General features: G+C 49.0%; 1 protein-coding gene across 5 annotated transcripts in view; it reads right to left on the reverse strand.

Annotated features, from left to right (window-relative positions):
• The window catches only part of OSBPL3 (oxysterol binding protein like 3), a 205,149-nt gene that overhangs the window by 48,901 nt on the left and 129,937 nt on the right, over positions 1-26,311 (reverse strand). For 2 of the 5 annotated variants that reach the window (XM_062178451.1, XM_062178452.1), the window contains exons 10-13: positions 26,140-26,232; positions 24,887-25,043; positions 11,661-11,791; positions 8,242-8,349 (exon numbers count right to left, since the gene is read on the reverse strand). In XM_062178451.1, the coding sequence (XP_062034435.1) occupies positions 8,242-8,349; positions 11,661-11,791; positions 24,887-25,043; positions 26,140-26,232 (489 nt within the window). The remainder of the gene's footprint in view (positions 1-8,241; positions 8,350-11,660; positions 11,792-24,886; positions 25,044-26,139; positions 26,233-26,311) is intronic. The other 3 variants (XM_062178453.1, XM_062178454.1, XM_062178455.1) reach the window with 3 other exon arrangements.

A 26,311-nucleotide genomic window follows, 5' to 3' on the forward strand; every position in this document is an offset into this window, starting at 1 on the left:
CTCCAGCAGAGCACGTCACTTGCAGGCGCTGTCAGGCATGCCACTAATCTCCAAGCAGGCCAGTCTCCCTTCCATCTAAGGGGGGAGGGGAGAATTCCTGCGTGTCCTGAATCACATCCTCTTATTCTCTCCTGCTACAGGATGCTTATTCTTATCCCAAGTTTCCTCTGCATGACACTGAATGCGTGTTCTTGCCCGGCTGGTTGTGCCCCTGGTGAACTCAGAAGCCTTTGAGGTGCCCCTCCACAAAGAAACTGTGTTTTGCTCCAGAAGAGCCCTTGAGGGCAGATCACTCATTATTCATGATGGATGAGCTGAGTTCTCTTTGTCTGTCTGTCTCCGCCCACATCGTCTCATCCAGGGAAGGAGATCCCCAGCTCTCTGGGAAAGCTCTACACAACCACCACCAGAGAACGGGGTGGCTTCCTCATCTCGCCTGGGCCCCCACCTCCACTCCTCTGGGTCTGGACCTCTCCCCTGGAAAGAACCTAAATCCTCAGACTTTCAACCTGTTTGCAACTGAAAATTCAATTCAACTCAACCAACTGAGCTGAGCTGGCCGTGGAGGGATTGAATGAGGGGCCAGAGAACGGTTCTGGCCTCAGTACCTGGAGCAGAGGATGCACCTCAACACCCATCAGAACAAAGCTGTGCAGGGGACAGGGCCACTGAAGTGAGACTGGCTCTGATCAGGGGGCTCTGGTTTGGGGAAGACTTCACAGGGGTGACACCTGGCCACGCCCTTGAGGAAAAAAGATCGGGGCCAGGAGGATTCAAGGCCTTTGAGTCAGAGGAAAAGGCCACTCCCGGAGAGCTCATGTTTCCCTCGGGGCTGATTCCGAAGTGTGACGCATCCTACAAGGAAGTCCCGGGATAATTTGGGGAACAAAAGGCAAGGTCTTGCCCAGTAGATTTATGAATACACCCCTCAGTGTCATCAACCCAGGAGGGCCACAGTGGGTTTTCCTAATCAACAAAGCACAAGGGGTCCCTTTATGAAGTGTCTATTCAGGAAACAGGGAAATGTCTATCCCTTTCTCCTCCCTTCTCCCCCGTTCTTCCTAAATGAGACATCTGCCTAAGCCAACAGCCTAAAGATCCGACCCGTGTCACATCCGAGCAGCCCTCTGAAAAGTAGTTGTGCCTCTGCCCTCCCCAGGAGGTCACTTTAGACTCTGTAAATAAGGACCACTGGTCCTCTTTCGGGGGAGAGAGAGACCGGCACAGAGCGAGGAGCTAGAAGACACCCCGGTGATTAGCCGAGCTCTCTAAGGCTCACTTAAGCAATGGAATCTTCATGTGTCGGCTGCGTGAGAGGCCAATGATTTATTTACTCGTTCTACTCAATAACTGATCACCAGTCACTCTGTGCTCTCCTGTCTTCTTCTTCCTACCCTGAAGGCTCAGAAGGAATTCCTGGCTGATCAAAGCATTATAGGTTTCCCTTACCCTGAAAGCTTGGGAGCAGGGGCTTGGGAGCAGGTTTTGGATTTTGGAATAGGTGCATGTACAAAACATAGTATTGCCACGCCGCAGCTCAATATGCTAATCCTCCGCCTGTGGCACCGGCACCCCGGGTTCTAGTCCCGATCGGGGCTCTGGATTCTGTCCCGGTCGCTCCTCTTCCTGTCCAGCTCTCTGCTATGGCCCAGGAGTGCAGTGGAGGATGGCCCAAGTCCTTGGGCCCTGCACTCGCATGGGAGACCAGGAGAAGCACCTGGCTCCTGGCTTGGGATCAGCGCGGTGCGCTGGCCGCAGCAGCTATTGAGGGGTGAACCAATGGAAAAGGAAGACCTTTCTCTCTGTCTCTCTCTCTCACTGTCCACTCTGCCTGTCCAAAAATAAATAAATAAATAAATAAATAAATAAAACATAGTATCTTGGGGATGTGACCCAAGCGTAAACACAAAACTCACTCATGTTTCATGTGCACCTTATACATAGGGCCTGAAAATAAATTTTATGCAATATTTTTAGTGCACTTGAATTTTGACTGTGACTCATCACGTGAAGTCAGGACTGGAACTTTCCACTCGTGGTGTTGTCAGCGCTCAGCTTGACTTTGGAGTACTTGGGGTTTTTGGATGAGGGATGCTCACTCTGTACTCCTGGCCCCTAGCCCTATCTGGTGTCCCCCTACTCCAATGACTTCATAGGAACTCCAATAGGAAGCTCAGCAGGGCTGCAGCAATTCAGGGTCTCATTTATTACAACCTTAACAGAGTCCGTTCAAGTCAGTAATTGTCCATTGTGTTTGTACTGCATGAGGGGTTACTAAGCTATTGTTCATATTGCAAACAAAATCAACAGAAAGGCACATCCCATAATACCATCAGATGACCAGCATTGTGATACAAGTCCAATCCTTGTTATGCATATCGTTTTTCTCCCTCTGGAAATCACTGTAATCACACTACATAAGCACTGGAGGCATCGCCTCCCTCCCAGGCTACACCTTGGCAGGACGCTGGATCACAAATGGAGTAGAGTACTCAAACCAGCACTCTGATATGGAATTTGGCCAATCCAAGCAGTGCCTTAATACTTGCGCCTAGGTTTTATTTTTTATTAAACTAGGATTAAAGTGTTCATAGCCTGTATATCATCTGCTATGTTTAATTAACTTTAAACTGTGAACATTTCTTGGGCTACTAAGGATTCTTGGAGACAAGGAGCTTTAATATTTCTTTAGATGTGTGGGTCATAGAATAACAATTCTCTTTCTTGGAAATTAAGGGCGATTTTGGATTTACAAAGATGGGGAGTCTATTTGCAAGCATTGTCTTTGCTTCTATTTTAGTTCTTAGAATCAATCTTCAGGTGAATTATTAAAAATGTTTGAGGCAAAACCTATACTGTAAGCAACACATGTTTAATTACACTCATGAGGAAGAAAACCCCTACTTTCTCTACAACTCTACATTAAGGGCATCAAACATTATAATGCAGAAAAACTTTTAAATTAATCTAATTGCTTCAACTTTCATGGTGCTGATGAATGAACGATTATTGGAGATGTGAACGTGGGCAGAAGGGTGAATGGGACCTTCTACTGCATTTCTTTGCACCTTCCTGTGAATTTATAAAGAGCAAGAATTTAAAAAAATAAATCCCACAACCATCTACATTTGGGAATTTGTTGAAAATTATGCTAGGGCTGGTGCTAAGGCATAGTGCATAAAGCCACTGCCTGCAATGCTGGTATCCCATGTGGGCTCTGGTTCAAGTCCCAGCCACTCCTCTTCTAATCTAGAGCCCTGCTAATACACCTGGGAAAGTAGTGGAGGATGGCCCAAGTGCTTGGTCCCCTGCACCCAAGTGGGAAGCCCAGATGAAGCTCCTGGATCTCTGATTTGGCCTGGCCCAACCCTGGTCATTGTGATCATTTGGGGAGTGAACCAGTGGATGGAAGCTCTCTCCCTGTGTCTCCCTCTGTAATTCTTTCAAATAAATAAATCTTTCAAAAAAAAATTACGACCTTTGGGAGCAAGCGTTGTGCTAAAGTGGTTAAAGCCTCTGCCTACAATGCTGGTATCCCATATGGGCACCAGTTCGAGTCCTGGCTGCTCTACTTTGGATCCAGCTCCCTGCTATTGTCCTTGCGAAGGCAGCGGAAGATGGCCCAAGTCCTTGGGACACTGCACCCACACGGGAGGTGTGGGAGAAGCTCCTGGCTCTGGGCTTTGATCAGGCCCAACCCTGGCCATTTGGGGAGTGAACCAGCAGATGGAAGACCCCTGCCCCTTAACTCTGCCTTTCAAATAAATAAAATAATTTTAAACAATATTTATTTATTTGAGAAGCAAAGTTAGAGAAAGAGAGTACTTCCATCTGCTGGTTCACTCCTCAAATGGCTGCAATGGCTGGAGCTGGGCCAGTCCAAAGCCAGGAGACAGGAGCCTCCTCCGGGTCTCCCATGGGGTGCAGGGGCCCAAGCACTTAGGTCATCTTCCATTCTTTTCCCAGGTCATATCAGAGAGCTGGACTGGAAGAGGAACAGCCGGGACTCGAACGGAACCAGAGCCCATATAAGATGCCAGTGTCACCGGCACTGTGGCTCAACAGGCTACTCCTCCGCCTAGTGGCGCCGGCACACGGGGTTCTAGTCCCGGTCAGGGTGCTGGATTCTGTCCCAGTTGCCCCTCTTCCAGGCCAGCTCTCTGCCATGGCCCGGGAGTGCAGTGGAGGATGGCCCAAGTGCTTGGGCCCTGCACCCCATGGGAGACCAGGAGAAGCACCTGGCTCCTGGCTTCGGATCAGTGCGGTGCGCCAGCTGCAGCACGCCAGCCACGGCAGCCATTGGAGGGTGAACCAACGGCAAAGGAAGACCTTTCTCTCTGTCTCTCTCTCTCTCACTGTCCACTCTGCCTGTCAAAAAAAAAAAATTAAAAAATTAAAAACATAAAAAAAGAGAGAGGAAAAAAAAAGATGCCAGTGCCATGGGCATTTTCCCATTTACTTATTGAGGTCATAAGTTCCTGATATTATTTGTTCACTGCCGACATATTTCTCTGAAAATATTTTTCCTAATCTACTATTTGCCTTAATTTTTTGACAATCATTTTTTTCTCAGATTAATAATTCTTTTGTAATCTTCTTTTCCATAATTCAGGAAATTCTCCTCCAAGTTTGGTAAATAAATCAATATCCTTCTGTGTCAATTTTTATATTTAACTCAAATTGGCTGGTGATTCATTTTAGTGTGCAAGTAAAAGATCTAAATTTCCTTTCAAATTGCTTTGGGCTGCAATGACCTAATTTATCCATCGCTTTCTCATGGTTTTTGATGCCTTTTGTATTCCTATACTTAATTCTTTTGTATATAAAATGCTCCAGTGTGTGAGGTAGCTGTTCTGTCCCATTCTCACACCATTACCCTCTGATTCTCACCCTGGAGCTTCAGGAAGTCTTCCAGCGTGGTGTGGCTTTCTTCATTGTGTAGCAATGTGATGCTATTGAGGAAACCAGTGCTTTGGCCTCACTACACATGGATTTCAGTTCCAGCTCTCTCTCTCTCTCTCTCTCTCTCTCTCATGCTATGTGTCTGGGCAAACTACTTAAACCCTCTGGGCTTTACTTTTCTTGTCTCTTAAATGAATCTATCACCATCTACCACATTAAGGAGTAGTTAGGGTTGTGAGTTAATACATTCAAATGCCTGTGGAATCTAGAAATATAGAAAACAGTTGGTGAAGAAAAGAACTAGGTCCTTTTTTTCTCTTTCAGATTTTTCTTTAAGGTTCTTTCTGTTTTGGTATCTTAAATGAACTTTATTTTCTTTTCCTAGTGGTCAGAAAAATATATATTTTTAAAAGATGAACTTTAAATGTTACAGGATGCTACTTCTGAAAATCAATTGGCCTTTATTTGAAACCTGAAATAATACAGAATAATCTAAGCACTGACAATGTGATAATAGTAAATCTTCACATTCAGGAATATAAAAATAGGACTTGACAGGTTATGGGGGTGATTTCTAATAGGAAAGGGGGTATTTTATTTTTTAATAAAAAATTATTTTTTTATTATCTGAGAGGCACAGAGACAGAGCCAGGCAGAGAGAGAGCTCCCATTCACTGGTTCCCTCCTCCAGATGACTGCCATGACCAAGTCCACGCTAGGCCAAAACTGGGAGCTGGGAACTCAGTTCTGATCTCCAATATGAATAGCAGGGGCCCGAGTACTTGAGCCATCACTGGTTGTCTCCAAGGGTGCATGGTAGCTGGAAGCTGGAAACAGGAGTGGAGCCTGAACTTGAACCCAAGTACTCCAAAATGGGATGCAGGCATCTCAACCAGTGTTACAACCACTGATTCAAATGCCCACCCTGGAAGGGGGATGTTTAGGAATTTTTTTTTTTTTTTTTTTTTTGACAGGCAGAGTGGAAGGTGAGAGGGAGAGAGACAGAGAGAAAGGTCTTCCTTTTTGCCATTGGTTCACCCTCCAATGGCCGCTGCAGCCAGCGCGCTGCGGCCGGCGCATCGCGCTGATCCGATGGCAGGAGCCAGGTGCTTCTCCTGGTCTCCCATGCGGGTGCAGGGCCCAAGCACTTGGGCCATCCTACACTGCACTCCCGGGCCATAGCAGAGAGCTGGCCTGGAAGAGGGGCAACCAGGATAGAATCCGGCGCCCCGACCGGGACTAGAACCCGGGGTGCCGGCGCTGCAAGGCGGAGGATTAGCCTGTTAAGCCACGGCGCCGGCCGATGTTTAGGAATTTAAGTGGAGGCCGACACTGTGGTAAAGCTGCCAACTACAACATCAGCATCCCCGTATGGACACTGGTTTGAGTCTCGGCTGTTCCACTTCTGATCCAGCTCTCTGCTGTGGCCTGGGAAAGCAGCAGAAGATGGCCCAAGTCCTTGGGCCCCTGCACCCATGTGGGAGACCCAGAAGCAGCTCCTGGCTCCTGGCTTTGGATCAGCCCAGCTCCAGCCATTGCAGCGCTCGCTCTCTCTCTCTCTCTCTCTCTCTCTCTCTGCTTCTGCTTCTCTGTAACTCTGCCTTTCAAATAAATAAATAAATAAATAAAAACATTTTGTAAAAAATTCAAGTGGTCAGGGCCTGACACCAAAGGTGGGTAATTAATGCAGCTAAAATGAGGTAACAGGAAGTAAGCAAAGACAGCGAGAGGTCCTCAAAACGGGGACCTCACCTGACCACAGGGGCAGGGGCTAGCACGACCCAGCAGAGCATTATTCAAAGTGCCTGGGAGTCAGCACAAACACGGACAGGAGTTTTCCGTGTGGGCAGCCGTTGCCACTGACTCCGGCACCATTTCCTGGAGACACCAACGGCTTTTCCTCTGCCGGGAAAGTCAGCATGAGTCACTCAGTGGCAACAGGGATAAAACACGGGATGCAAAGTCTCCCAGAGAGGGAACGAGACAACTGCATCCCTGGTTCAAGTCTCAAGAAGGCCGCTTTGGGAGGTGGGAGCTTGAGGGGTGTGGCTGCCACCCCTCAGGGACCTTGTCCCTTTTGAGATCAGGTTAAACATATGCATTTTAAAAGAGCTGTGATCCTGGACTTCTTCCCAAGATACACAAAGCCCCAAATATATACGCGCTGAGCACGAATTCAACAAGCCTCCGGTAAAGCTTATCTAACTAACTCTTTGCTCCGTGGATAAATGCGATTCACGTGGCCATGGCATTGAAAAGGCAAGCACTCTCAGGAAATATGCATGAAACCAGAGAAAGGCCTGGCAGCTAACAGCCCTGAGGGACGGCCACTCAAGGCTGAGACCAGCCTGGTGCTGGCCCATGAGGTGCACGTTCAAAGCGGGGCTTGCCTGGTGAGCATGTGTCTTTGCCTAGGTCTAAAGCAGAGGCCACCCGTCACATTAGGGCGCTCAATCCTGCAAGGTGGCTGTTTGGGTCTGGGTTCTATTGTCTCTGGGGACAATGGGTCTGTAGAATTCCCTAGTCCACCACTGCCACTGGCCCCATAAGTATACTAAACCAGAGACCCCCTGCAGAGACAGGGAGACCCACCCCATCCCCCCCCCACTGTCAGGCAGAAGGGCCGTCAGCAGGTGGCACTGTCTGTACTTCAACTGGGGCAGCCACCTGGGGTCTCTACTGACGTCAGTGCCCCCCCTCAACGGCTTCCCAAGGTGGGAAGAAGGCAGGATGGGAGGGGCTCGTTTTCCTGGAAAGGAAGAAGGATTATAAGAAAACATCAAAACATCGGAAGCTTCTCTAAAAAGTTTCCATACATACACGCGCTGTGTCTCTTACCTCCCTTGCCTTGTTTTTTAATGCACTCGGTCTAATAAATTGGTTCGTGAAACATCTGGCGCATTGGAGGCAGCCAGAGATACACATGTGCCTTTGATTTATTTGTGGCGGCATGCACCTGTATCTCTCTCAAATTTCTCATTCGAAACGCACCCCCAACCTTCAGAAGAACCAACCGAGCCGCTACAGTCTCAAGGCAGTGCTTGCCCTGAGAGCGTGCAGAGAGAGGCGCCAGTGGGAAGGGAAAAGCCGCGGAGAACAGGGCAGGGAGGGTGGGGGTTAAAAGCACCTGTCGCCCCCTGGAGGCCCCTCTGCAGCGACACCTGTGTGAGGGGCGACGTTTAGGACGCCATGAGGTGAAAGGAGGCCAAAGCAAGACAAGAGCAGCTGGCAAGTGCGATTGGCGGCAGGGGCTCAAGAAGGCTTTGGAATCCGGAGAGCCAGGCAGGAGGCAGGGGTGGCCGTGGCAGAGATGTCACCGGCCCGGGGAAACCTACCCACCTCTGCCAGGCTGTCACCGGACGTGGCACCAGCGGAGGGCTCGAGGAGCAGAGACTCGGCATGGATTCTGCGTAAGCGTTCTTTAAGCTCAGTGTTTTGTGCTAGGGCCTGGAACATGTTAAAAAAAAAAAATAGTGGGCTCCATTAATGAGTGGATGCTGCAGAGATGCAGTGGGCCCCACCAGGAGGTCCCTGAGAGCCCAGCAAACCTCCCGGGGATGCACTGGCGCCCCCTTGAATGCAGGCACAGGGGTGGGGGCTGAGCTGCCCGAGAGGGAACCGACAGGAAACTTGGCAGTGGAGGGCAGGGAGAGGGGTCCTCCCTCCAGACAGGGCAGGCCTGGGCCATACCGGCCCCTGCCCAGGGTCTCCCAGCATCTCCTCCTCCTCTGAGACTTCCACTCTCTTTGTTCCCTCTTTCTTGAGAACAGTGGCCCCTGCTCCTACCACTGGGCCAATTTCAATGTGATCTAATGGTCACATAGGTGGAATCAGACCCTTAGAAAACTCCTGAGAAGCAAAACTTTGTGGGAGACCAGCTTTGCTTTGTTCCAATAAAGGTGGTGGGTTATTTCACTCATTCTTTAGGATTAAGGCTACTGCTTTTTAAAACCAGATTACAAATGGCACTTCACTTACCTGTACAAGGACTTAAGGACCATAGCCCTGGCAATGGCAATGGTCGGATGTGAGATGTGAGCATCCATGGTGCTACCCTGGCCTGCTTCGTGTTCCCCTGCACAGGGCCCGTTTCTCAGCCCCTTCGACAAGGAAAGGCCTGGCTCAAAGGTCAAAGGTTTCCTTCACAGCCCACAGGCCCCCAGTGGTCTGTCTTCCCAGGGGACAAGGTACCCTGAGGGGTCCCCCAGACACTCCCAGAGTGAGCTCCCCCGGGGCCTGCACGGAGGTTCCCCCTGTCTGTCTTCCTGACTTCCTAAAAGTCAGGCTTTGCCATCGAAGCACTGGGTCTTGCTTTGTCCACCGCCTGCATCTCCAGCAGTGGCGGAGGTTTTGGTTTGGGCACCCACAGAAAGAGGAGGGGTTATGTGAAAGCCTGCAAGGATTGCTTAGGAAACAGTGACCACGGAGCCCACACATGACAACCTCTCTGGACTCATGGCCAGGATGCCATGGGTACAGGGGCTGGAATCTTAGCAGAGCTTGAAAACTGTACTATTTTAGTAGCTTCTCTTTCCTTTGTAAAGCACAGGCAGAAGAAAGAAATATACCAAGATGTCACTATATCAATATGTCATCTATATATCATTGGTGTGTGTGTGTGTGTACACCATGATGTCACTATCATCTATATATCATTGGTGTGTGTGTGTGTGTACACCATGATGTCACTAGCATCTATATATCATTGGTGTGTGTGTGTGTGTGTGTACACCAAGATGTCACTATATCAATACAGCATCAATATATCATTCTCAGAGGACTCTAAACATTTTATTTTTAAAAAGCAAAGTTGAATCTAACTAGGAATCCAAGACCCACCCCAAAAAAAGAGGGGGGCGGGAAAGACCCTTCTGTTTCATCATATGCATCCAAAATTATCAACCTGGGTGAGAATGAGTTCTTCAGCAAAGGTGAGAACAACGCTGGCCCAAGATACTTCAATGGGCACAGGAGCAGATCAACAAGGTGAGCACACGCATCCCTGGGAAGAGGGCAGGGAGGGGACGGTCGGTCATGGAGAAATGAATGTCTTTGGGAAGCCCAGTGGAGGCATCTCCTAATTGCACTGAAAGCCAGCCTAAAGGGAACAGTAAGACATGCACTGGACCACCCAGAAATAAGCTTAGAAACCCAAACGCTTTGCTGTTCTCAAACCAAAGTAGTGCCCGGGGTGTAGCCTGCGGTTTACCACAATGCAAAGGGATTTCTCTATCTCAGACCAGGAGACAACATTAAGACTCTATCTTGTTCAATTCTTTTTTTTTTTTTTTAAAGATTTTGTTTTATTTGAGAGTTAGAGTTACAGAGAGTGAGAGGGAGAGAGGGAAAAACAGAGAGAAAGGTCTTCCCTCCGTTGGTTCACTCTCCAAATGGATGTAATGGCTGGAGCTGCACCAATCCGAAGCCAGGAGCCAGGCACTTCCTCCTGGTCTCCCACATGGGTGCAGGGACCCAAGGACTTGGGCTATCCTCCACTGCCTTCCCAGGCCACAGCAGAGAGCTGGACCGGAAGTGGAGTAGCTGGGACTAGAATCGCACCCACATGGGATGCTGGAGCTCCAGGTGGAGGATTAACCTACTGTACCATGGCATCGGCCCCTCTTGTTCAATTCTTAACATTATATTTAATTTTTCTTTCAAAGGCAGCATGCTTGGAATGATTCACTGAGTGAGCAGTCCTTAAATATTGTACAACAATCATATGTGCCACTGGTAAGAGAGTTACCACTAACTTTATACCAAGAGAATTACTCGTCTCAGTGACATAATGAATAGAAAATACACATGGACATTTTTTCTAGATCTCCCATGTCTGTCTTCGTTTCTGGGAACAAGATTCTACAACTCATCTCCTACCTGATCTGAAATAGAAAATTCAGTTTGGCTTCTGGTGGCAATTTCGCATGCACACACACTCTTTCTTTTTTTAAAATAGGAATTCCAAAGTATAAACAAAGACCACACACAGGAAGTATGATGCTTCTAAACTTTTCTAGCTTCTCAACAGAGTGAATGATCAGATAACTTCAGCTATTTCAACAGCAGTAGGACAATCTCCTTAATGGAGCCCGACTATTTTGATGAACGAATCGAAGCTGATGAAAAGAGGAGACAGAGCGTGCAAGAGAAAGGCTGAGTGCAGATCATGAAGGCATCGACAGTGGTTTTCCTGCTGTTGCAGACACAAGGCTAACCCGACAGACACCTGCCTGACTCTGCTCTAGATGCTTTGCACTGTCTTATCAGATGGAATAACGTCCTGCCCTTGAAGGAGCCCTCAGCTGGCTCACTGCTTTGCAGGAGAGCAGCTAAGAGTATGAATGGGAGCTTTGCCGGGCCACCTGGCATCTGTTAGGTCAGTCTATGGCGTGTGGGGTCTCAGGGCCACAAAACTGCTTCCCAACTGTCAGATTTTGTGAATGTTAACAAAGAAAGGCCTGTAAGACAAACACACAAACACACCACGCAAGTCTGATAGGAATGGAAAAACTGAGATGAATCAGAGGAAACCAAACGTATAGAATTTAACAATTGACCAAACACTAGGTACTGAGATTCGGAGTAGGCTGGGTTTTGGTGCTTTCGATAACCAGATCCTATGAAAGACTAGACTATCCTTTGGGCCATTTGTTTGGTTTCTCATGCATTTTTAACACAACTGCTGACATGGAAAATATAAAAACTTCATGTGCTGGATACATTTCCAGGCATTTGCGTGACACAGACATGTAACTTACAGATGACAGGGCGTGCTTCAGACCGAGGACCTGAGCAGAAGGGGAGGGCGAGGCTTCGTGCTCCATCAGCTGCCTCAGTTTCTCTCTCTCCGCCGATATGGTATTAAAAGCTGACCTTAAAGTGAAGTAAACTATAAAGAGACAATCATTACAAAAAGCAATAAGAGGCATAATTTATAACAGAACACAGAAAACTGCACTTCTCATGGCATTTAGCAAAGTGACAGCCCTGAATCTTCTGAATACAGCAAATGTACGCTCCACATTGGCTTACAGAAAGACACTGCAAGGCACAGCACCCAGAGTTCACCCTGACATAAACTATGGGCTTGGGGTGGGACAGATGTGTCCCTGTAGCTTCAAGTACTGCACCAGATGCACCACCCTGGTGTGAGGTGCTGGGTAGTGGAGGCTGCACCTGCAGGGAGTTGAGGGATTGATGGAAGCCCTCTGGATTTCCTGCTCAATTCTGCTGTGGACCCAAAACTGCTCAAAAAATAAAGTCTACTAAAGTTAACACACATATGCACATACATGTGGCAATTCTAAGGCCCCCATGCACTCTGACAGCCCACGATTTTACAACCTGTCATCAAGATGGTTTGATACTTGGAATATGCTTTGCACTCTCAATGATCAGCATTTAGTTTGCTTTATGTCCCCAGAGACTGGAAATGATTAAGAATAAAATTATTGGCTATCAGCTGACAAATGCTAATAGTAATGCTGCCAGAAACCTACACAGCACCTTAACCAGGGGCTCAGAATTAATTACAAGTGAGAGTCGGATGGACTCTGCGTGCTCTCAGGTGTGATGCCCTGGAAAAGGCACAGTCGCTCCTCTGCACATCTGCCCTGGGATATGCAGACAACCCAAGATGAGGAGCCTTCTGGTGTTTTGTTTTGTTTTTTTTTAAATTGGCCTGTATTCTTCAAAAGCATCAGCCGAGGAATCGGTCCCAGTGAAAGGCAGCTATAAAGCATGACCAGCCACTGCAGGGTGTGGTCATGGACCAGATCCTATACTCAAGGGGAAAGGGTGTTAAAGACATTATTAGCACCACTGGCAACATTGGAATGTGGAAAGTAGAAGAGATGAGAGTATTGCTTCAATTATTTCCTGAACTGCATAACCATACTGTGTTATATAAAAGAATATCCCTGGTCAGAAATAAAGAATTAAGCCATAAGAAATGACATGACGGGGGCCAGTGTTGTAGCCCAGAAGGTTAAGCAGCCGCCTGCAATGATGGCATCCCTACCCGCTTGCTATCCAGCTCCCTGCTAACGCACCTGGGAAAGCAGGGGAAGATGGCCTGAGTACGTGGTTCCCTGCAATCCGTGGGGGAGACCCAGATGGAGTTCCCGACTCCTAACTTTGGCCGGGCCCAGCCCTGGCCGATGTGGCCATTTCAGGAGTGAACCAGTGGATAGAAGATCTCTCTCTTTGCCATGTCTCTCCCCCTTTCTCTGTAACTTTGTCTTTCAACTAAATAAAAGAAATCTTTAAAAAAGAATGACATCGGGGCCAATGCTGAGGCATAGTGGGTGAAGCCGCCACCTGTAGTGCCGGCATCCCATATGGGCACTGGTTCAAGTCCCGGCTGCTTTACTTATGATCCAGCTCTCTGCTGTGGCCTGGGAAAGCAGTAGAGGATGGCCCAAGTCCTTGGGCCCCTGCACCCATGTGGGAGACCCAGAAGAAGCTCCTGGCTCCTGGCACAGTTCCGGCCATTGCAGCCAAGTGGGGAGTGAATCAGCAGATTGAAGACCTCTCTCTCCCTCTCTGTAATCCTGACTTTCAAATAAATAACTAAATTTTAAAAAATAAAATATGGAGCCAGTGTTGTGGCATAGCAGATAAAGCTGCTGCTTGCAGTGCTGGCATCCCCTGGGCACCAGTTCAAGACCCAGCTGCTCCACTTCTGATCTAGGTCCCTGCTAATGCTCCCAGGAAAGCAGTGGAGAATGGCCCAAGTGCTTGAGCCCTTGCACCCACATGGGAGATCTGGAAGAAGCTCTGGGCTCCTGGCTTTGGCCAGGCCCAGACCTGGCTGCTGCTGCCATTTGGGAAGTAAGCCACCAGATGCAAGGTCTCTCTTTCTCCCTCTGTAACTCTGCCTTTCAAATAAATACATGTGGTAAAATACTAAAAGTGATGAATTTTTATATTATTCCTCCAACTTTTCTCTAAGTTTGAAATTATTTCAAAAGAAGGTGCTGCCTGCCCTCTTTGTTAGCTCATCCAACTGCAGAACCAGAATCCCCTACTTCTTTTTTTTTTTTTTTTTTTACAGGCAGAGTGGACAGTGAGAGAGAGACAGAGAGAAAGGTCTTCCTTTGCCGTTGGTTCACCCTCCAATGGCCGCCGCGGTAGGCGCGCTGCGGCCGGCGTACTGCCCTGTTCCGATGGCAGGAGCCAGGTGCTTCTCCTGGTCTCCCATGGGGTGCAGGGCCCAAGGACTTGGGCCATCCTCCACTGCACTCCCTGGCCACAGCAGAGAGCTGGCCTGGAAGAGGGGCAACCGGGACAGGATCGGTGCCCCGACCGGGACTAGAACCCGGTGTGCCGGCGCCGCAAGGCGGAGGAGTAGCCTAGTGAGCCGCGGCGCCGGCCAAGAATCCCCTACTTCTTATCCTGGCATTTTAGCTGCTCTGACCCTTGAGCGAGCATTCAGGGGTAATGAGAGCTTAGTACTGTCAGGCACCCAAGTGCCTAACTGGAAATTTTAAAACAGATTAACACATAAGGCCAAAAACTCATCAGGGTTTGATTGCATTATGTGTTACCTGCTAGAAATGAGAATATTGCCATCTAAATTACTGACCATGGATATCCCGTGTGAATATCCTCTTTCCAGTCTCCTGTGTGGTCTTTGTTTCAGAAGGACAGGGAGAAGGAAGAGCCTGAGACAGACCTCTTCTCAAATGACCTGGCATGTGACTGAATTCTACAGGCTCTCATTTTTAGAAGCATTAGTATCTCAGGGTGGCCTAGGTAGTAGCACAGAAACTAAATGACTTATTTCCTTCACTTAACAGCCAGGAAGATGGCTGGCTGGACCTCTCTACGCTGTCACTGCACTTGTCTGAGGTTGTGGCATTTAGTGATGCACCTAGAGCATCATCACAAAGTCACACATCTGTCTCTCTCTCTCTCTCTCTCTCTCTCTCTCTCACACACACACACACACACACAGTGCTGATTCAATCAACAGAAGACAAAGAGGGCACAGCAAACGGACTGACAAAGTATTGACTCAGGGCTCCACCGTCAGCACCAGGTTCGTACCTGCTCCATCAGTTATGCACACCATGACCTTGAACAAGTATGTGACTGCCTAAATCCCAGCATCCTCGGTCACAGGTGAGGATGATGAGAGCGTGTACTTCTGAGCTATTTGATCATAGGGTTCATGCACGATGGGGATGAGGATTCCAGAAGATGCTGCAGGGAAAGCATTGAACCCAGTGTGCGGCGTGTACCACATAATGAACATTCCCACATTCATGACGAGGGTGGTGAGAGTTACATGAGGACGAGAGCAATGGGACTGTGGTCTGTGGAGATCTGGACGCCAGCTCTGAGTCAATGCTTTAGGACTGCACTTGTAATTAAGTGCACACAGAGCAGAGGGTCCGTGAATGAGGGACTGGCCAGAATCTGTTGAGTAGTAGAACAGGCTCGGGGAGAGCAGCGAGTAGTGCAGTGAACTTGCTTTTTAGATAAGCACCAGCGGCCAAACCCAGCCCCCAGCACTGGCTCACCACAACCATCTCTGCGGGCTCTGGGGGCGGCTACTTCCCTGTCATGTTTATTGCTCCAAATAAAATACACACAGTGCTCAGCTGGCCGCCGTTGCCCCAGATGAATTCCTCTGGCTTTCAACCACACTGAAGATTTCTACTGAAATTTTAAAACTGGCTGGAAATACAGTTTTTTTCAAAATGCATAGCTGATCAGACTGAGGCAGTATGAAATCAGCAGAAATTTTTGCACGAGGACGCTTCATTGGAAGGGTAACACTCTGCCTCCACTGTGCATCTGGCCGACAGGTCACAGAACCAGTTCCCCAGGCACTACGTTTCTCCAACGACCACAGAGGACAGACACTACGACTGTCACTCCCAGCCACCTAGTGATCCAGCGCCCACAGAGCCACTGTCAGAGGCTGCTCAGGGGAGACAGGAATTGTTAAAGGCACAGGTCTCCAGAAGTTAGGTGTAAGCTCTGTGACAACAGTGTTACTTATTTTCTAACATGATTCTAAGTTCATCAGAGACAGACACAAAAGTTACAATGGGGCGGGCACCTGGTGTTAGTAGTTACAATGTTGCCTGGGATGCCAGCATGCCACATCAGTTTCTATTCCTTGTTCTGTTCCTGATTCAGGCTTTCTTCTAATGCATACCCTGGGAGGTACCAGTTTATGACCCAAGTAGTTGGGTGCCTGCCATCCACACAGGAGGCCTGGATGGAGTTCCCGGCTCCCAGCTTTGGCCTGGCCCACTCTGGCTGTTGAAGGCATTTGGAGAATGAACCAGCAGATGGAAGATCTGTCTGTCTCTACCTGTCTCTCTCCCTCTCTTCCAAATGAATAAAACTTTTTTAAAAAGTACAGGATCCAGATGAGGGTATCAGGCTTGTGGACGTCTGATGAGCGTCTACACTCAGAGCCACAGAGAGCCTCAGAGGCACCACCGCACCTGCTCTATGGCATGGCCGGCTCCCTCACCAGGCTCCCAGCACAGTACACGCCTGCTCCCGTGGCAGGACGCTCTGCCCAGGATGAACTCGGTCTTTCCTGTTGCCAAGACATCAGCCGCCTCCCTGTCCCCTCAAGGCCAACAAGGACCATCTCCTCTCTCATGAGATGTTCATCGGAAGGCAACGAGGGCACCTCCGCTTACTCCTCTCGTGTCCACACTGTCCTCAGCCCCTCCGCAGACCCTCTTGCTACACTGAGAGCCCGGGACCTGGGCTGACCACAAAAAAAACCCCTTAATTTGCATCCACAGAATGGAGCACCACAAGCCTCAAACGATTGACTCTCAGTGGTCACGACCTTTCCCCTTTCTCCAGGCTCTGTAATGCACCGTTGCTGAGTTGGGACAGCGAGGGTGTCACGGGGACCCACGGGGAGGGTGGCAACAGAGAAGTCTGAAGGACCACTGGACTCTTAACTGACCTGAGCTCTGGCTTCAGCAGCTTCTCAGCATCTACAAAGTCAAGGCCTCGAGGAACGTGGCCATGAATGCCACGGGACTGCCCCTTTGGGGATGCAGAGCCGCAGGGGGAGTCCTACTGCTGCCGCTGCTGCACTTCATTGCCATTCAGATTGGAAACTTTTTTTTTTTTTTTGACAGGCAGAGTGGACAGTGAGAGAGAGAGAGAGACAGAGAGAAAGGTCTTCATTTTGCCGTTGGTTCACCCCACAAAGGCCGCTGTGGCTGGCACATCTCGCTGATCCGAAGACAGGAGCCAGGTGCTTCCTCCTGGTATCCCACGTGAGTGCAGGGCCCAAGGACTTGGGCCATCCTCCACTGCCTTCCCTGGCCACAGCAGAGAGCTGGCCTGGAAGAGGGGCAACCGGGACAGAATCTGGCGCCCTGACCGAGACTAGAACCCAGTGTGCTGGCGTCGCAGGCAGAGGATTAGCCTAGTGAGCCGTGGCACCGACCTGCCATTCAGATTTGGAATAAATCTGCTTCCGTATCTCCACATACAGATAAAGTCGACAGGAAACAATGAGAAAACATCCATGGCTACTTCAAAAAGCTCATGGAAAATGGAGTAAAATTTTATTTTGGTTCCAAAAATTTTGAAGCTCAAGCATAGTTTACACAAAATACACATTTTCTTTGAACATTTTAATGCACAAACTATGCGTGGGGTTCAATTTTGTTTGTTGTCCAAATTTATCTCTTTCCAAAAACATATGTATGTATGTATGTATGTATTTTATTGAAATACTAGAGAGGGAGGGAGAGCAGGAGAGAGAGGGAGAGGGAGTGAATCTTCTATCTGCAACAGCCAAGTATAAATCAAGCTAAAGCCAGGAGACCAGAACTCAATCCAGATCTCCCATATGGGTGGCAGGGACCCAAGCTGCTGCCACCCTGGATGCACATCAGCAGGAAGCTATAATTGGAAGTGGAGCTGAGCTCTGCTATGGGAGGTGGGCATCCCAAGTGATGTCTAACTGCTGCACCAAATGCCTGCCCTGAACTTATCTTGTCATCTCATCTTCCATGAGCTTTGTGAAGTCCCTGTGGACCATCAAACGGCACTGAACACACAGTAGGACTCATTTTTCTTCCCTGTCTCATGGAAACACATTTTCTGTGCATTTTCTTTACAATGCTCTTTTCTAAAGATTTATTTATTTTATTTGAAAGTCAGAGTTGCACAGAGAAGGAGAGGCAGAGAGAGAAGGAGAGGCAGAGAGGCAGAGAGGCAGAGAGAGAGAGAGAGAGAGGTCTTCCATCCACTGGTTCACTCCCCAATTGGCCGCAACGGTTGGAGCTGCACCGATTGGAAGCCAGGAGCCAGGAGCTTCTTTTGGATCTCCCATGTGGGTGCAGGGGCCCAAGGACTTGGGCCATCTTCTACTGCCTTCTCAGGCCATAGCAGAGAGCTGGGTTGGAAGTGGAGCAGCTAGGACTCGAACCAGCGCCCATATGGGATGCAGGCACTGCAGGCAGCAGCTTTACCTGCTATGCCACAGCGCTGGCCCTTGAACATTTCTAAACCACCTGGAATGATCGGATCTTCTGGAATCTGCTCCCCGTTTCGAACCTCACAGGGTGTCTCTGATTTTGAATACTTTCTAACCCCAATTCCATCCGGACTGGCTGAGGTGCATTAGGTAATTTACCAAGTGCTCCTCCTCACCTGCCGGCACTGCACATGCACCCAGGTGCTCAGCGTGAGGCCGAGCCCCCATCCCTCACGTCGCTGGTGTAGACTTTATCAGGCCCCAGCCCCCTGCCCCGGCTTGCAGTTCCTCTGTCCTCTGATGACTACAAGTCCGCTCCTTACTGAAGATGAACCAACTTTCAAGGTTGGCCCGTTCTACAAGATTGAGTTCAGTGGTGACTTCCAGAACTAACATCCAACTCCAGGCTCTATCTGGAGACTCTCCACAGAAGCTTCCTGATCAAACAAAGCAACCCCCCATCTATCCCTGGAACCCACATGGGGCACAGCCCACTTTGTCATCACAGCACCTTGAAACAAACACAGTGGCCAGGGCCGGCGCTGTGGCGTAGTAGGCTAAGCCTTCGCCTACAGTGCTGGCATTCCATATGGGCGCCGGCTCGAGTCCTGGCTGCTCCTCTTCTGATCCAGCTCCCTACTAATGTGCCTGAGAAAGCAGTGGAAGATGGCCCAAGTCCTTGGGCCCCTGCACCCACATGGGAGACCCAGAAGAAGTTCCTGGCTCCTAGATTAGGATAGGCCTAGTTCTGGCTACTGTAGCCATTTGGGCAGTCAACCAGTGGATGGAAGATCTCTCTCTCTCTCCCTCCCTCTCTCTGTGTAATTCTTTCAGATAAATAAATAAATCTTAAAAAAAAAAAAAAAGCCACAGTGGCCTCTTATTGCTGGCCAATCAAAGGCAGCCCACGAGCACTGTGGACCAATCACAGCTCTGCTCTGGAGCTGATCAGGCTCTGCTCAAGCCCAGCCTTTGGAGATTCCCCAGCCCAGGGGAGGGTATTTGGCACGAAGGTGAAGACATCCGTTGGGACAACTGCAGTGCCTGATTTCAAGTCCCAGCTGGGCTCTGACCCTGTGCCCTACCCTTGCCTGCCTTTGCTACCCTCACTCTGCTCACCAGCTCCGCTCACTGCTGCCTCTGCCGCTGACAGAACATTCCCACGAAAGCTTCTGGCAGCGACAAGCCACAGGAGGGAGTCTCTGTTCCGTGCAGGACCGCTCAGCCATGGAGGCTAACTGCAGGATGTGAGAGCCAGAAGTCGGGGCGACCCTCAGGACACTGGACACTGGAGGCAAGGGAGGACCAGAGGAGCTCGGCAGTGAAGTCAGAGTCCCACAGCCGGGCAGCAGCAGGCGTGGTTACCCCGCCGGTGTGGACGGCCAGCTCCCCAGGTCTTTACGGTGCTTCTCAGTGACTGCCGTCCAGGATGTTAACTGTCAGGGCGGACGGTTTCCCAAGTAACCCCGGAAATCACTGAGTCAACACTAACAGGTTTCTTTGCTCTAGGACTTCTCAGAGCCTCTACTATTTACTGCTTCCTGTGCAAATCCAAAGGGAACCAGAAGCAGTGTCTTCCAAACATGTCATAGCATTAAATTCTTGCTTTGTTCCTTTTTAAAGCATTTTGTGGGTAAAGTGTTCTGCAAGATACATTTTGGGAAACGTAAATGACTGACAACTTCCAGGATTTACAACTTCATTCATTGCTTGCTTTTGTGGGAGTCAGTTCCACACAAACCAGAAACACAAATCCAGAAGAATTAGTTCAATGCTTTGCCATTGAAATCCAATCTACAGTCTATATTAACAAGGAATTTTACTATTGTTTAAAGATGTATTTATGTATTTGAAAGGCAGAGTGACAGAGAGGCAGGGAACAGAGAGGGTGAGGAGAGAGAAGAGAGACAGAGTGATCTTTTTGCATCCATTGCATCCACTTGGCTGTAGCAGCTGTGACTGGGACAGGCTGACGCCTGGAATGGGTTTCTCACATGGGTGCTGAGGGCTCAAGTTGAGCCACGGTCTGCTGCTTCCCGGGTGCATTCGCAGGGAGCTGGATCAGAAACAGAGCCAACCCAGGACTCGAAATTGGCACTCCAGGCCAGCGCTGTGGCTTAACAGGCTAATCCTCCGCCTTGCGGTGCCGGCACACCGGGTTCTAGTCCCGGTCGGGGCGCCGGATTCTGTCCCGGTTGCCCCTCTTCCAGGCCAGCTCTCTGCTATGGCCCAGGAAGGCAGTGGAGGATGGCCCAAGTGCTTGGGCCCTGCACCCCATGGGAGACCAGGAGAAGCACCTGGCTCCTGGCTTGGGATCAGCGAGATGCGCCGGCTGCAGCGGCCATTGGAGGGTGAACCAATGGCACAAAGGAAGACCTTTCTCTCTGTCTCTCTTTCTCACTGTCCACTCTGCCTGTCAAAAAAAAAAAAAAAATTGGCACTCCAGTATGGGATGTAGGCATTGGCGGAGGCAGCCTGATCCCACTGCACCACGATGCCCACCCTACTGAAGACTCTAAAAACTAGGGAAGTATTGATTGTCAGCCACACCTGATTTACAAAACCAGGAGAATTCAGCTGCCATTAGCAAGCCGAAGGTTGCAGAGAACATATTACACCTGTGGCACTCTCGCCTTGTGTCCAGCAGTTCTGGAATGTTCCAGCAATGGAACAGTGACGCAGTGGGGGAAGCACAACAGACACTGTGACCAAACAAGGCTTACACAGGAGCAGAGGGTCAGAATCTGAACGAATCTGAACATATAAAAGTGAGAAAGCACACCAAGGTCACGGACCCGGGGCCCAGCTGTGGCCCTGAGTGACAGCTGTAGAAGACACTCCCTGACCTAGTCGAGGGAAGACGTGCCCATCTCTGCACATCCGCCTTCTACAACCACAGGCCTGAATTGCTGGCCTCCATGTGGAAGTCACTGTCTGTACTTGGATATTTCTCAGAGCACAAACCTTGACAGAGACTAGGGAGGTGGCAGCTCTGCCGCCAGCTGTTTTACACACACAAGGTCCGAAAGACAGAACAGCTGGCTGGGCCCCTTCTAGACTTCCAAGAAGCCGGAGAGCTCCCCTGGGGCAGGATCCATGGATGCACTCAACAGAGCAACCTGTGTCCTGCTGAGGCACCTGCTCCTTCCCGGCAGGCAGCATTCAGCACACTTGTGTTTGCAGGAAGGCATGGCTCCTCATTGCCAAACAAGCCAGCTCGTGCTATTAAAAGTCACAGTGCTGCATAGAAACTTCCTCCCGCAGAAGCTAGAGAGCCCTCATTGCACCTGACTCCACACCAGAGCAGGCCCAAGGGGGCACATGTGGAGTGTGGGCCAGGGTGCACCTCTCATCTCACAGCGACATCGCAGGAAAGCCATGGCAGCGAGGACAAGAGGCTCAGGTGGAATCTGTGAAAAGTGCGACAAGCTTTCCTTCTAACCACCCTCCGACTCTGCAGGCTGAGGGGAGAGAGAGCTGAAGGAATCGGTAACGAGAGGGAAGAAAAACGTGGGCCAGAGAGAGGACGGCATCAACTCCTTGGCTGCAAGCACTTGTCCCACTGAACACCTTTTCTCGTTAAGGGAAACAACCAGTATATGAAAACTGAATAGAAAAAAAGGGTAGTGGAAAGACGGAAAGTCCTTATCACCCCAGCCTCCATCACCAACACACTGGTGCAGGTCCTCCAGACATTGTAGTATGCCTACGTATGCCAAAAATATTTTATTTTTCCCACAAAATGGGATCGGGCCTATACATTATTTTATAACCTCATATTTTTATAAATATATATATGAATATATGGAAATGACATCCCCTGGCTAGCCCATCTCCAAGAGCAGAGGAACCAAGTAAGGAGTACAGACTCGGGATCAAGCAGGCTAGGACTCAAGCCTCAGGCTGGCTGCTTTGAAACCATCTGACTCTCAGGGAGTTCTTAGCTTCTCCAGGCCTCAGTTTCTCACCTAGGCCAAGGAGATTACAACAATATCGACCCCACACACTGCTGCCAGAAGTAAAGAAAATAATGCATTTAATGAATTTAGCAAATGCCCAACACAGTTGCATGCTCAATATAAGGCAGCTACTACTATTATTTGGACTGAGTATTCTACTATACAATTATATTGCATTTAACACAACCCAATCCCCTATTACTGGGTATTTATATTATTTCTAATTTTTTAAAAAGGTTTATTTTCTTTATTTTGAAAGAGAATTACAGAGCGGTAGAGAGAGAGAGAGAGAGAGGTCTTCCACCCGTTGGTTCACTTTCCAGATGGCCACAGGGGCCAGGCTGAAACCAGGAGCTTCTTCTGGGTCTCCCATGCGGATGCAGGGGCCCAAGCACTTGGACCATCTTCTACTGCTTTCCCAGGCCATAGCAGAGAGCTGGAGCAGAAGTGGAGCAGCCAGGACTTGAACTGGTGCCCACATGGGATGCCAATACTGCAGACCAAGGCCTTAATCTGCTGCACCACAGGGCCAGACTTCTAATTTTTTAAAAAACTTTTTACTTTGAAATTATCATAAGCTCACAGGAAGTTGCCAAATCAGGACAAAGAAGTCTTGTGTACCCTACAGCCTGCGTCTCCTAGTGGGAAACTTTCAGCTAACAATGGTACAATTGAAAAACTAGGAAACTCACATTATAGATCTTGTTCAGATTTTGCCAGATTTACATGCTAATACACTAACTTGTGTACGTGCATTCGGCCACACGTGTGGACATGTAAATGCACAGTCAGCACACAGAGCTTCCCAGCACCACAAAGATCCCTCCTATGATCACGCCCTAACTCCTGCCCTTTCCTTCTCCCCTGCTCCTAACTCAGGCGATGGACAGCTGTCTCTTCTCTACCCCTGTACCTGTGTCAAGCTGAATGTGCTTTGGTAATGGAGCCATCTGCCAGGCAGCCCTCTGAGACAGGCTATTTGCACTCAGAGTAATGTCCCGGAGATTCATCCAGGTTGCTGCAGGCATCAACAGTTCACTCCCGTGCACTGCTGAGTAGTATTCTACTGTATGGGTTTAACCATTCGTCTGCTGAGGGGCACTGGAGCTGTTTCCCGTCTGTGGCCAATGCAAATAAACCTGCTGTTAACATTTGCTTATCATTGTTTCAGGCGGGATAAATGTCCAGAAATGCAACCATTAGGTTGTATAGTAAATACATGAGCAGTTTTACACAATGCCAAACTCTTTCCAGAGTGGCTATGCCACGTTATGTGGCCAGAAGCAAGGTCTAAGAGATCCAGTTTTTATTTGCATTTCCCTAGATGCTAATGATATTATTTCTAATTTTTAAAAAAGATTATTTGAAAGGCAGAGTGTACATGCACATACACACACACAAGGGAGAGGGAGAAAGAGATCATTTATCCACAGGTTCACTCCCCAGATGCCCACAACAGCCAGAGCTGTACCAGGAGCCAGGAACTCCATTTGGACCTGCCATGTGAGTGACAGGAACTCAAGCAATGGATGATCCATCATCCATTGCTTCCCAGGCATATTAGCAGGGAGCTGGATTGGAAGTAGAGTCACTAGGACTCAAGCCAGCACCCTGATATGGGATGTAGCCATCCCACACAGTCTACAAATGGATTCTTCAAACTGTAATTACTAGACAGGCAAATTAAAAAACAAACTAGCTGGAACATAAAGTCATACTGCCCTCTAGATAGTATCAACGGATGCCTCAATAGCATCATAGGAATTGGGTAGCACTTGAACTACAGTCATCCTTGGTATCATACCCTCCACATACTTTTTTTTTTTTTTTAATATCTAGTTGGTTATTTGAAAGGCAGACTGACAGAGAGAGAGATCTTCCATCTGCTGGTTCACTCCTCAAATGGCTGCAACAGCCAGGTCTGGGCCAGTTCACAGACAGGAGCCATGAACTCCATCTGGTTTCCCAAATGGGTGGCAGGGGCCAAAGCACTGAGGCCATCATCTGCTACTTTACCACGTGCATCAACCAGGATCTGCATCAGAAGTCGAGTAGCCAGGGCTCGAACCAGGCACTCTGATATGGGATGCCAGTAGCGCAAACAGTAGTTTAATTGACCGCGCCACAGCACTGGCCCTGATATCCTCCATATACTTTAAACCATCTCAAGATTACTCTTAATACCTAATACAATGTAAATGCTATAGAATCTTTATTATTACTGCATTGCCTAGAGAATATGGACAGGCAAAAAAGTCTGTACATTTCCAGCACAATTTGTTTTTGGTATTTTAAATCAGTAGATGTAGAACCTACAGATTTAGAGAGCTGACTGTATCTCTAACATTCTGCCTTCCTTTAGAAACGAAAAAGAATCCTCTTGCCAATATAGTCTCCACTACCAAAGAAATAAATAGAAATCAGGTGGCCAAAATGTTACAGCGCAGAAAAGGAAGCCACCACGCTGTGCTCTGTGCGGCCACCCCAGGTCCAGCTGCGCATGGATCAGTGTCATCAGACACAAAGGGAGGAAACAGGGCCCACTCACCTTTATGTGCAATATGACACAGATCTTCTTGCATCTTAGAAAACTCCGATGAGGTTTCCGAGCCATCAGAATAGTTCTTCTCTTCTCCGAAATCCAGCGTTGACAAATTCGGATTGGAGGAGTGCAGCCTTATGGGGCCAGGAAAGGGCTTAGGGACCTAAAGCGATGCCAAAGCAAGAGACGGCGTTTCAGTCCCCAAATGCTTCGAGTGCTTCCTTGGTTCTGGGACTGGGGCACTGAGCCAGAGCGCTGAACAGGTAAGTCTTTCTCCCGAGTCATGACTCGTAAGAACAAAAATAAACAAAAACTCAGGGAGATCCTTGCTGCAGCCACTTGCTTCTTGTGAAATGTAAATAGGTGAGGAATCTCATGTTCTTTCAGAACTGACGAAGCACTAACACCGAGGGTTGAAACTGACGGCTAAAGCTGATGGGTTTTCTCAATTGCACTCAATTCCTTCCCCGTGGCAAGCACCCACCAGTACCCAGGCTGTTAGTAGCGGCTAAGTTTGGGAGCGGTCGTTTATTTGCACCTGAGACTTCTGGCAATACTCAGTATTTAGGGATACTAAATACTGTAATATACTAAATCCCACAGTATATTGGGATACTCAGTACTTTAGAAGCATTTAACCTCAACCCATAAAGTGCCTTGAACCAAAGAGTACATATCCAACAGCACATGCGATGATTCACTTAAACACTTGACATTGACTGTAATTCTGATGATGCTGCAATTTACTTTGCAAAGGCCAAGCAGATACATTGGGAGAGACAGGCCCCAGCATGACACAGCGATGCTTGGACAGGGGATGGACTGGTGGTAAGAGGCAAAGGAGAGCCTGCACAAGGTCCTGAGCCCAGAGACTCTGGCTTGGGGGCTCCAAGGGATGGCAAGGCCACATAGCGTCCCCAGGAGAGGTGGGTCACAGCACATGGCCACAGTAGCCACCAAACAAGGCACACACCCAACCCAGGAAGAGGGCAGGTAGGTGAAACACACGGAGAAACCAAGCAGTTCCTCCAACCTCCTGCCACGTTTCCCTTAGAAAATCTTCTCTCTCCTGTCTAGGGCTTCCTAACACACATATTCCAGTCCCCAGAGAGTGGAAAGGATTGAATCCATGTCTCCGCCCGGGGGACCGGGGAGAACAACTATTGAGTCCTCACTTCTGTGTTCTCCAGGTTGAGTCAAACAGCCCCAGGACACGGTGACACAGCGCCAAGCGGTCTGTTGGCAGAAGCAACGGTTACCTGCAGCGTTCCTTTAGCATCTTTGCCAAGAGCTCGGGACCGCCACCTCCTGTGCGATCTCTTTTCCTTTTTGGGACTTTCAAAAGCTCCACCCTTTGTTTCAAAACGGGAAAGAGAGCAGAGACAGTAAGGTCCACCAAACCAGCAGGGATAAACACAGAGCAAAGTGGCC

The sequence above is a fragment of the Lepus europaeus genome, chromosome 20 (assembly GCF_033115175.1).
Source record: "Lepus europaeus isolate LE1 chromosome 20, mLepTim1.pri, whole genome shotgun sequence".
In the NCBI taxonomy this organism is placed as follows: Eukaryota; Metazoa; Chordata; class Mammalia; order Lagomorpha; family Leporidae; genus Lepus; species Lepus europaeus.